At 37.1% G+C, this 12,007-nt stretch overlaps 2 protein-coding genes across 2 annotated transcripts in view; one reads left to right on the forward strand and one right to left on the reverse strand.

The window, feature by feature from the left end:
* The window catches only part of LOC107561422 (paraplegin-like), a gene marked incomplete at its 5' end in the record, with an annotated part of 8,507 nt that extends 4,522 nt beyond the window's left edge, over positions 1-3,985 (forward strand). Inside the window, 7 exons of the mRNA XM_016245865.1 lie at positions 320-422; positions 509-619; positions 719-834; positions 1,349-1,505; positions 1,884-2,047; positions 2,203-2,280; positions 3,518-3,985. Of these exons, the coding sequence (XP_016101351.1) occupies positions 320-422; positions 509-619; positions 719-834; positions 1,349-1,505; positions 1,884-2,047; positions 2,203-2,280; positions 3,518-3,733 (945 nt within the window). The remainder of the gene's footprint in view (positions 1-319; positions 423-508; positions 620-718; positions 835-1,348; positions 1,506-1,883; positions 2,048-2,202; positions 2,281-3,517) is intronic.
* Positions 3,986-5,405: 1,420 nt separating this feature from the next.
* Positions 5,406-12,007, reverse strand: part of LOC107561423 (cadherin-15-like) — a 39,987-nt gene continuing 33,385 nt past the window's right edge. The window contains exons 6-13 of the mRNA XM_016245866.1: positions 11,360-11,541; positions 11,117-11,260; positions 9,271-9,397; positions 8,897-9,130; positions 7,680-7,919; positions 7,438-7,583; positions 6,610-6,804; positions 5,406-6,237 (exon numbers count right to left, since the gene is read on the reverse strand). Of these exons, the coding sequence (XP_016101352.1) occupies positions 6,037-6,237; positions 6,610-6,804; positions 7,438-7,583; positions 7,680-7,919; positions 8,897-9,130; positions 9,271-9,397; positions 11,117-11,260; positions 11,360-11,541 (1,469 nt within the window). The 3' untranslated portion in view covers positions 5,406-6,036. The remainder of the gene's footprint in view (positions 6,238-6,609; positions 6,805-7,437; positions 7,584-7,679; positions 7,920-8,896; positions 9,131-9,270; positions 9,398-11,116; positions 11,261-11,359; positions 11,542-12,007) is intronic.

Consider the following 12,007-nt stretch of genomic DNA (forward strand, 5'->3'; position numbering starts at 1 on the left):
AAAATGTAATTTGTTCCTGTGATGGCAAAGTTGAATTTTCAGCAGCCGTTATACCAGACTTCTGTGTCTAGTATGCTGATATTGTGCTCAAGAATTTTTTATAATATCATCAAATGCTGACAGTATTTTGCTGCTTAATATATTTGTGGAAACCAAGATACACTACCATTTAATATTTTGGTGTAAATAACACCAAAGGTACAACTGTATTAGGTACAACTGTTTTCAACATTAATAATAAGAAGAACTATTATTAATAAATGAGCACCAAATCAGCATACTAGAATGGTTCCTGAAGGATCGTGTGATTGTGTTCTAGGAGAGAAAGGAAATCTTTGAGCAGCACCTGAAGATCCTGAAGCTTACTCAGCCGGCAGACTTCTACTCCCTGCGTCTGGCAGAGTTGACACCAGGCTTCAGTGGTGAGTGTTGTTTTGACTGTGTCTGCGTTATCTCCTAACACCACATCCTGCCACATTTGCCCTTTGTGCATTGTTCATATTTCCAGGGGCTGACATCGCCAACATCTGCAATGAAGCCGCCCTTCATGCTGCCAGAGAGGGCTACAAGTCTATTGACACCTTTAACTTTGAATATGCTGTGGAGAGAGTCATCGCAGGTATTCAGCTCCTGGCTAAAATTAGTGTACTCTGATATTGCATTACAGATTTCTACACAATCGGCTCCATTTGTTGATCACATTGTTTGTGATTTGTAGGGAGTGTGAAGAAGAGTAAAATCTTATCTAAAGAAGAGCAGAGGGTGGTGGCTTTTCATGAGTCTGGTCATGCTTTAGTGGGATGGCTACTAGAACACACCGAAGCTGTCATGAAGGTAAACCGCTAAAGTACTATAAAAGTGGTCTATGTGAATTTTGTGCTATATTCTTAAGTCTTTTTAAAAAAACTGGGACAGATGTGAGGGACAGATCAAACTTTTGGTTGTTAAAAATATTGGCGTTTACATTTTTATGGGAACTACCTGTAGGCCTGTTCAGGTTTAGGCGTCAGAAGAGTGATAATTGTGAACATGTTGTAATGCCAGATCACAGATTTGACAGATTCACTGTACAAAATGATTGAGAGTTGTGAATAAACCAAAGGTTTCTGGAATAGGTTTTACAAGTAAATACTATTTCAGTCTGTCTGCTTCCAAATTTCACGTTTAATTCAGTGTGGTACTTGCTGTTTCTTTAAAATTATTATTGATATTTAATAGCAATTTCTGAGTGAAAATCATTTCAAAGTAAGCCCTACCCTGTATAGCAATCACTTTGTGATTAATTAACAATTTATTAATATACCCGAATCCATTGTGTTTGTTTTTTAACTGTGGACTTATTCTCCAGGTTTCAATTGCTCCCAGAACAAATGCTGCTTTGGGCTTTGCTCAGATCCTGCCAAAGGATCAGTATTTATTTACTAAAGAGCAGCTGTTTGAGAGGATGTGTATGGCTTTGGGTGGACGAGCCTCTGAAGCCATCACCTTCAATAAGGTCACCACAGGTATGACATATACACATCTAATATGATGGCACACACACACACACACCTTTAAGAGGAGAGTTATGAATACATATTAGAGAAACAGAACTAGCAGATAGAATAGTAATTGGCATGAAACAGTGTGATAACAGAATAGGGTGTTTATTTAATGATTTGAATGATTTTTCTATTATGTTCTGTAGAGAGGAGACATATGAGTGAGAGAAAAATATTTGAATGTAGCTTTCAGGCGCCCCCTGGAGGATGGATGCATATTGACTAGTAGGAAATTGTTATTTGCAAGGAGCAATTGTGTTCCCAGTAGTATAGATGCAGACCTGACCTCATAAATATTTATAGGTGGTAATAGACACCAGATAACTTAGAAACGTGTTGTAGGTGCTCAGGATGACCTGAGGAAGGTGACCCGCGTGGCCTACTCCATGGTGAAGCAGTATGGCATGGTTGCCAGTGTGGGCCAGGTGTCCTTCCCCGACTCCGAGGATCAGGGCGGTATTGGACGGAGACCATTCAGCCAAGGACTCCAACAGCAGATGGACCATGTGGGTGAAAGAACATACTCACCTGTTTATTGTTCCACTGGTGTGGTGTGGTGTGGGTGATGTGATGTTACAGAGGCATGTGTGGGTGTTAAATATCAGTTGTTTTGAATATGTGTGTGTGGTTATTTATTTGTGTTCTTTTCTCTCATGTTCAGGAAGCTAAGATGCTAATAGCAAAGGCCTACAGGCACACAGAGAAATTGCTCTTGGACAACAGAGACAAACTTATTTTGGTAAGATCTAAAATCATGAAAATCTTCCTAAGAAAGAAGTTGAAGACATTTCTAAAGATCAATTTTAAGACATTCATAAAAATGTTCCTAATTGTAGTTCTTGAAGAGAGTCTCAAATTCTTCTAAGGAAGTTCTCAAATATTTTCGAGACCTTTTGTTTTCTTAAAAAGAAAATGGCAAGCTTTGGGTTACCTGTTTGTGTGGTGGATCTTGCTGAAGACTCGCTGGTCAACTCGATGAAAAACACTTTAAAGACCATCTTTTTGTCATGCAGATAATCATAAGCATGCATACTATTTTCATCGGTCTTGAAAGTAGTTCAGAATTTATTTAGCTTTTTTTTTATATGCTCTGTATTTTTAAATAGTTACTTTGCTAGAGTGAGAATGCACAATATCATAAGTGCTGTTATAGAAGTAAAAATGAGTGCATTATATGAATCGTTTTTGTAGAGTTGTTAATGTAATATTCAGCAAAAAGTCAAGACACACAATCATGACTGATCATTATTTACATTAGCAGTGTCACTTCAGAGTAGTCCTGCACATCCCTATTAATAGTGATGTAGTTATGTTACGTTCAAATACATAATATTTGAAACAACAAAACATTTAGACAACCAGCCGACGACAACGTTTTTTTTTTTTAAGATCTTAAGCTTTAGATCTTCAAAAAAGATATAATTCTTAAGAAATGTTTTTAGGAATGCAAAATGTTTAACAAATGTTAGAAAATAAGGAAAACATTAAAAAAAAATTTAAGAATGTTTTCTAAATGTGGCTCCAAATCAACTTGGCTGATTCAGTCATTTCAAATTTTCTCTTATTTTATACTCATATTATTTGTTACATTCTCACGTACATATAAGATTTTAAGCATACAAACCGATTTTGGACCTCTCAATAAATATGTACTACAGAATATGAGGTCATATTCAGTTTTGAATAAATAATACATTAGTTAATTTAGAAGTTTCTGTTCTGGCATGTAAAGTTACATTGATGAAAAAACGCCAAAATGAGCATTTTCTTTTTGTTGAATTGTGAGCCAAAATAGAAATGACATATATATATTACAGAAGCTAAAAATAGTCAAATTCAATATTTTCTGTTGTTGTTTTTATTTCAGTTGGCTTTCGGCAAGCTAGGTAGAAAATCCTCATAGCATGGCCTTTTTTATTACTTTTTTTGGCTTGCATGATGACTTGTTGCATTGTTGTTGTTTGCTGTGTTTTCAGCTGGCTAATATCCTGCTGGAGAGGGAGGTGGTCAACTACGATGACATTGAGACTTTGCTGGGACCTCCTCCGTTTGGACCCAAAAAGATGATTGCCCCTCAAAGCTGGGTGGAGGCTGAAAGAGACAAGCAGGACACTGGTGAAGATGAGCCACGCAGACCCCAGAGACCCCGCCGCAAAGACAAAGATGATGACCTCAACCTGAGTCCAGCGTGAGCTCCACAACACACGCAGTCACATTCACATGTGTAAACAGCCTTTAATGGGCACACGTGGAAGTTCAAGAGTGGATCGGCTGCCTTTGAGGATCTGTCTGATTTTCAAAATTGTGCTTTTAAGGGGAAAAAAATGCTGTTCTTGCCCTTGATGTTCCAGCTCTGTTCTGCTCCGATTGACTGAAAAATAATGGTAACGTATGTGCTTGGTTTAGGCTGATCATTGACCAGTAATTATATTTGAAATGTCTTTAGGACAAACAACAACAACTTCCAAGCATCAATCAAGCATTAAAGAGTAAAAAGTGTTTTTCTCAATAAGGTAGCTCTCTCTTAATGAGTGGTAGATACCTCCTTTGAGAAGTTCGTGAAATGTACTGTTTTTAAAACAAGTAGTTGTGCTTTTTGAGCTTCTTTCCAGACCATACAGATCAGCTCTTAGTTGCCTGAGAAACCAGTTTGTTAGACCAGATAAGCATTGCCAGTGGTATGACTGAAGTCATATTGTGGTGGCAGTGGATATTCTGCATACATATGCAATAAATTATTTAAAAAAAAATTGTTGAATGTCAAAGTTTTAATTTGACCAATTCGATTTATTTAGTTATTATTCATTATTATTATATAATGATATATTGATCGTAAATGTTTTTGGCAGATGACTGAACTTTTTTTTTTAATGAAAAATACTCTTTATTGAAAATACAGACTGGTATTATTCCAGTCTTTTATTCATAACTAAAAGATAACAACAGCATTTCACATTTTATTATGAAATAAATATTAAAAACAAAACTATGTAGTTCAAAATTGAGAAACACAGAAACGACCAAAATTATTACAATAGGCATTGTGTAATTAGGAAAAACTTGTGTCCTTGAGGGGAAAGAACAAATATATACATTTAAGGCGTCATTCATTTGGCAAACTGTTAATATGCTGCATATAAAAATTATACTTATTCCTAATATTAATTCTCTTTAAATGTCTTTGTTTTACTTACTGAGGTTAACTGCAGGCAAGCAAAAATAATATTACAAGCACAATTATTACACAAGATACTAATGCTGTATAAAAAGAACAATTGATCAAAAGATTAAAAAAAACATTTTATCAGTCGATCTGTCTTAAAAATAGATATGGAACAATTAATGCATTTTTTTTTTTTTACTTACTGAGGTTAACTGCAGGCAAGCAAAAATAATATTACAAGCACAATTATTACACAAGATACTAATGCTGTATAAAAAGAACAATTGATCAAAAGATTAAAAAAAACATTTTATCAGTCGATCTGTCTTAAAAATAGATATGGAACAATTAATGCATTTTTTTTTTAATAGGAATACGACTTTCTTCCATTGAAATACACAAGAATATATAATTTTGGAGCTGCTGTTTTCCGTACAACTAAAGGTTTTCATGGGCGGAAAACATGAGGGATATTTACATACCATTGAGTAACAAATAACTCTTTATGTCCATTGAGTAACATACATTCGCATTCAAATCATCTGTACTGACTCGAACGTGTTTTTTGTTTTTTTTTAATCACATAAGATTGAAAATTTCTCATTGGTGCTTTCACTCTCATCTTTATACGCTAAAACCAGTGTCCTTTGGTGTTACTACTATTCAAATTTGGCACTGTGTAACTTGATGCACCAATTATATAGAAAAAAGCAGCTCTGAAGTTTACCAACATATAAAACATCCTTCTGTGTTCGATAGATGAAAGAATGTCATGGGTTTAGAATGATGGTTATAAGTAAATGACAATTTATGAATATTAATTTCTTTTTTTGGGTGAATTATTCTTCCTGTGTGTACCCCACATGCTCCGCAAACCTCTGTATTGGTCATCAGCTAAAATAACCCCTCAAGAACATGACCCTTGGTTTATGAACAAGGCATCTCTTTTTGCACCATGTCTAATCAGTATGCACTAACACATGGTTCCTCCCTCCAGTTGGTGCTTTCACAATGTGAGCCATTTGCGCACTGGCCCACAGTAAGCACCTGTCACACCAGCTTCAATATCAGCAGCATTTCACCTGCAGTTGAAATAGTTCACTGATCCATGAAGGAAAGGAAAAAGACACTGATGACCTTTACACTGATCACTGGGGAATAGATTGAGACCTCCGTTTATCTACAATATCAATAATGTAATCCGCCCCCTCGTCCTTACATCATGAGCACTCTCTCATATTGAAGATGGGACATTTGATTTGCATAGAGTTTTGAAGGACATGCATGTACGAGAGTATCTGAACATCTTGAACAAAAAAATCAGTCTGGTGCCTAACGTGGGTCATACATGTTAGCCAGTTTTTTAAACCGTGGTCCCCAGTCATTGAGGTAGTCATAGTCCTGGTCACCGTCTGAGCCCATGGAAGCAATAGAACTAAGGCTGCCTGCTACCGACCCATCGCCTTCATAGTCATAGATCAGAGCTGTATCGTATGGTGGGACATTAGGGTCATTGTCAGCAGCGTCCAGCCCCTATTGAGGTGAAGCAAAAAAAAGTGCATTTGATTTTCATTGGTAATTACATAGCAAAGTCAGAGAATGTGTCTACATTCATCTTAATTACATTTTAAGGGTCATCTAAAGTTTTATATTTGCCTCTGATTCAATTCTTTTACTATGTAGTTTTTATTTTATAGAATTTTGTTTTCTTGATTTAGCTATTAAATTTGTAATTTCCAAACTTGGAGTAAAAATAGCACTTAGCACCATGAAGAATAGTAATGATGTATAACTAATATTTTCCTTTTTACTAACCTTTTCAAAGTAAATGCTAAGGAAATTTCCTAATATTACCCACAAATATTCCAGAATGAATCTTAATTCTTATAAAGAAACCGCACTTACAACATTGATGAAATCTTCTATGTCTGTTGGGTCTCCGGGGGGTTTGCGTGGATATGTAGGAGAAGGCAGGTTATGGGGTGCATCTTTCCTTAGAGGTTGCTTTCCTCTGGGCAGGCTGCAGTCTTGTGGGGAAAATGAGGCTGGGGCAGGGACCATGTCACTTGGGTTCCTCAGAAAATCAATATTAAATGCATCCTATAGGAGAGAAACTAGGTATTTCAGGAAGTTTAACATTTCACCTCAAAGCAGAATAAAATCCAACAAACACTCAACTTTATTATAATTTGCTGAACTAAAAGATTGAGAAAACAAGGATTTTGCAAGCATTTAATGTGGGTCAGGAGGCCCTATGCATCTGTCCACTCTATCACTCTAGGATCCATGTGTCAGATGGGGAAAATCCCCAGGATAAATCAAAGTCTTTGACTCGGACAGGAGCTGTTCAATCATCCTATGCTTACTGCATATGAGCTCACTATACCATGTAGGCATATAATTTAGTGTCTATTTATTTTTGAAAAATAAGTTTTTCATTTTAATCCTGCAATGTGGAAAAAATTTATTTGGTGTGCTGTGTTTACTATTCATTTTGACAAATGTAGTAGGTCATATGAGTATTCTGCAGTATATACAGATATTGGCAAAGTGCACATACTGTGTACAAATCATAGTATGTTCTTCCTGTAAGTTACTCTCCACATCTGCTCCTATCTACTGTTGCATGATCTTTGCATAATATATTTTATATATTCACTTATTTATAAATCTAGTTCAGAATACACTGTATCTACATGTAAAATGTATTCAATTTTGTGTCATTGCTCTTACTTCATCCTCTTCTCCTCCTCCCTGCTCATCATAGTGAAAGACATTGTCTCGGATGTCATCATCAGACGCTCCGACCAGCAGACCTCCTCCTTTTCTAATGTTCTGCCTTGTGCAGCCCTTCACCGCCACAGCAAGAACAATCAGAACTGGAAAAAAAAGCTTTATTAGAACAAATTTCAAGTATATCTACTACCAATATACTACAGCTTATGCATGTTCACATAAATATAGTGTTTACTTACACAACAGAAGAGCAATGCATCCCATAATAATCATAAGGGCAATGAAGCTTATTCCCGTTTTGGTTCCAAAGATGACTGCGGTGTAGCTCTTGCAGTCACCGAAACGGTCACAGGGACACACAGTCACGTTGACCAGAGCATTAGAGGAAAGGGAAGGAGAGCCAGAGTCTGATACGACCACAGGAATAGAGAATTCCCCTTTCTCTATGTCTATCAGTGGCTGGAGAACCGCATGGGTCTCTGGTAACAGACATGTAAAGAGACAGAACCAGAAGCAAGGGGTCTTCGAAATCAAAGTACACTCTGTGAAATCCATTTCTAAAGCAAGGGTAGCCAACGCTGCTCCTATCGGTCTACCTATCCTCCTGCAGACTTAACTTCCAACCTTTCTTCAACACACCTGCCTGTTATTTTCAAGTAATCCTGAGCACTTTTATTAGCTTTAAATATTTTTGATTATGGTTGGAGGATGGTTGCCCTCAAGGAGCCAGGTTGGCTACCCTTATTTTAAACTAGTGATTCTCAACTCTGGCCCTCAAGGTCCACTTTTCTTCAGAGATTTACTCCAACCCCATTCAAATACATCTTAACAAGCCCTCCAAGAGCAGGGTTAGCTACACTCGAGGTCCACTTTCCTGAGTTTTGCTCCAACCCTCATATAAATATCACAAGCTAATCAAGGTCAGAACTGCTCGAAAGTAAAAGGCAGGTGAGTTTGATCGAGGTTAGTGCTAAATTCTACACAATGGTTGCCCTAAAGGAGAAGGGTTAGCTAGGGTGACCATACATGCCATTTTCCCAGGACGCGTCCTGTCCAGGATTTCTATATTGCCTAAAATATCTAGGTTTTGGCTTTGTTTGCGTGTGCAGACCGATCGGTGTATGACATCTAAATACCATACAGACGATTCCTTATGCTTTCAAAATGCTCTCGAGGTTTCCAATATCTAGAACCAGCATTAACCAGTCTGTTTCCACTCCTGGCTTCTTAGCTAGCTTGATTATCCAAGACTTACTTGATTGACCAGTTCCACCTGAAAGACCATGCTGGTTAACTGGCTTAACAATCTCACTATGGCTATGCTGGTGCACCAGGTATACTTGCACCAAACCAGCACCCAGATCAACCAGGACCAGCATGGACTTTCATACTAATCTAAGCTGGTTTCCAGCAGGATACACAAATATAAAAAATAAATGTATGTCTAATGTTTTACCATTAAGAGTTATGATGGTCCAGTTGGCAGCCACATTTTGATCAGCAATGTAAAAGGTGAAGGGGTCAGCTTGAGGGGACATGTCCTCATCCACAGCACTAAGCAGAAGGCCCAATTTATCTCTGTCCCGATCACTGCACACTGTCCCACTCAAGGGTATGAGCACTGGTGGGTAATCATTGGTCTCCCACAGATTGACCTCCAATGTAGCTGTTGCAGAGATGCCATCAGCGTCTGGAAAGAGAGTTATCATATGAATGATTACCATTTTTATTAAAACAAAGGCACACTGGTTATTTTGTGACGGCATAGTCACAGTATCAAATATTTTATTCTGCTGTTATTATTTTGGTCTTCAGGTCTGAGGTGCTCACCCTGATCTATGACTTTCACAATTGCAGAGTAAATGTTGTTCCTGACGTGGGGAGACCGGATATTGAAGGATCTCCTGGCTGTGATTTGTCCAGTTGCATGGTTAATAGCAAGCCAATTCTCAGGATCCTGAATGAATTCAAACCTGAACAAAAATTCACAATTCTAAGTAGGTCTGTACACACAAAGTTTAGATCATACAGTACATTAGAATTAATGTATGTAAGCTTTCCTTTTTGAAAATGAAGAGCTTATTACAGAATTAATACACTTTAAAATATAAGTGTGATATGAATGGAATGCACTTACGATTAAACAAAATGTTTTTATAGTTTAAATGTATCCCTTTCAGACCTATTTTTTCATTGAACGATTTTTTTATCCACTTGTTATTTGCTCTTCTCCAATATAGTCTAAAAAACAAGATTTGTGATAAATCTTTTTTTTTATTTTTTTTTTTATGTCTACTACAATGGAGGCCAGGAGTGAAGCAACATAAAAATCCTCATATTTTAACCATACTTATGAAGTAGAGTTTGTGTACTAGAGTTGAACTAGTCTTTAAGATTTTGAAAAGAACACATCCTGTAAGAATGAACAATGCAATAAGAATGTAGAAAATAGGTAAGATGATAAGAAGTTGCAGAAAAGCTTGTTTGATCCCTTTTGATGGTTGAAGTGGGTCAATCTGAGTATATCTGTATATGTCTTGTGTGTATGTGAAAGTGTTTATGTGTACTTGCTGGTTGTTTTGATGAATAGATGATTGTGTGCATTATATCATCAAGTCATCAGTGTGTGTGGAGGGGATGTGAGGCCCTGTCCACACGAACGCGGTTATTTTTAAAACCGTAGCTTTTTACACGCGGTTAGGCCGTTCGTCCACACGCAGGTCACTGAAACTGAACATTTTTGAAAACGCCTGCCAGGGTGAAGATTTTCAAAAACTCCGGTTGCAGTGTTATCCTGTAGACAGCAAAACCAGAGTTCTTGCTTGTGACGTCGGCGCCTGCGCTGTTATCTCCGCCTACTGGAGACTTTTTCTTGGCTAACATGGCTATACGGTTGAGATTATATCGCCACCTGTTGGTTTGGCATGCTCTTGACAGTGCTTCATAGCATGCGTTTGCATTTTCATGTGGAGAATTTTTTTTTAAATGGAAGAAGGAAAAATACCCATGTACGTGTGGACATGGCCTCTGAGAGTGTGTGTTGCTGTGTATTCATTGATCTCATATCCACTATGGCTGTTTCTCAGTAAAACCAATGAAAGTGACAGTGACAGGCTATGGTCACTTTGAAGATATAAATGAAATCCATATTAATAATATTTCATTAATTAACATAAATTTTAGAATTTGTGGCTCTGTGTTTTAGATTTGAAATACTTCCACAAATTTCTCAACCTGTCATACAACTAATTCATGAGGTTCTTGCTGAAATCTTTCAAGACCTGATAATTATTATTATTTTTAAATCCTGTGTTCTGCAACTCTGAAAGATCTTCAAAATAACTTTCAATATTATCACTTGATAGTCTTAATTTTATAATAGGTGCAAGTTGATACCATGAACATAAATCTGTATATAAAAGGTAAAAATCGGGCTTCCTCCTCTTCCTGTCTTGTTGGTTAGTCATGCCTGTCTTTGTGAAACCTGTAGCTCAATCAGATTAAGTTAGGAGTCATATCTTCATTGTGATTGGTTGATCAGGGACCAATCAATGACCAGGCTTTACTCATATTATAAAAACATAAAATATTATTGGTTTAAACAAAAAATTAATGTGATGTCCATTACAATGGACACAGGGTCTGAAGGGGTTATATGAATTAAATTTAAGAGTACTAAAGCAGGACGAGCAATTTCTGAATGGAATTTTGGAGCATGGTTGTTAATGTCAGAGATGTGAATAATGGCACGACCGGTGGAGGTTAGGCCCATTCCAGACATGTCAGCCACCTGCAGAGTCAGCCTGAAGGACTGCACCACCTGACAACACATCAGGGCATGTTACTGCTTTCTTTGTTCAGACTTTGAAATCAGTATTTTTGTCTATGCTGTTTATTTCTGAGACACAATATAACCCACATCTCTGTCTAGTCCCACATCCCGAGTGTAGATGACTCCAGTTTTGTTGTTAATGCCAAACATGGTCTTGTTGATGCCGTGAGGAGGGATACTCTCTTGCCCAATGATGGAGTAGCTCAGAGCTGCGTTTTCGGTCATTGGATCATCTGAATCTATCGCTGTAACTTGCATTACTGAAGTTCCTGATGACAGAGAACCACACAACTCGGTTATGATACTTATGTTTGTACATCTGACTGCCTGACATAAAGGCATAATTCAGTCAAAAATCTAAATTTCTGTAGGATATGAAAGAAGATATTTAACAGAATTGCCATCTAATGAAAGTGGATGGTGACCCTGACTGCTGAAGTTCCAAAAAGGGCAAAGGAAGTACCAGAAGGTACTATAAAAGTGATCTGTATGATTGTGTAATATATTCCAAGTCTTCTAAACCAATATGATAGCTTTGTGTGAGGAATAGAACAAAATCTAAGCTGTTGCTTTACAAAAACAGTCATGTCCTCCTTATGAGGTCATGATACATTTATGATACGCAAGTGTATCTTTGTTTGCTTACAACCAAAAATACAGTGCACTCGACACCAAATAAGAAGACGACATTGTGCATAAACTTAATTGATTCTTGCATGTATTTTGAACATGCGA

This window comes from Sinocyclocheilus grahami, unplaced genomic scaffold (genome assembly GCF_001515645.1).
Source record: "Sinocyclocheilus grahami isolate Dianchi unplaced genomic scaffold, SAMN03320097.WGS_v1.1 scaffold772.1, whole genome shotgun sequence".
Classification (NCBI taxonomy): domain Eukaryota; kingdom Metazoa; phylum Chordata; class Actinopteri; order Cypriniformes; family Cyprinidae; genus Sinocyclocheilus; species Sinocyclocheilus grahami.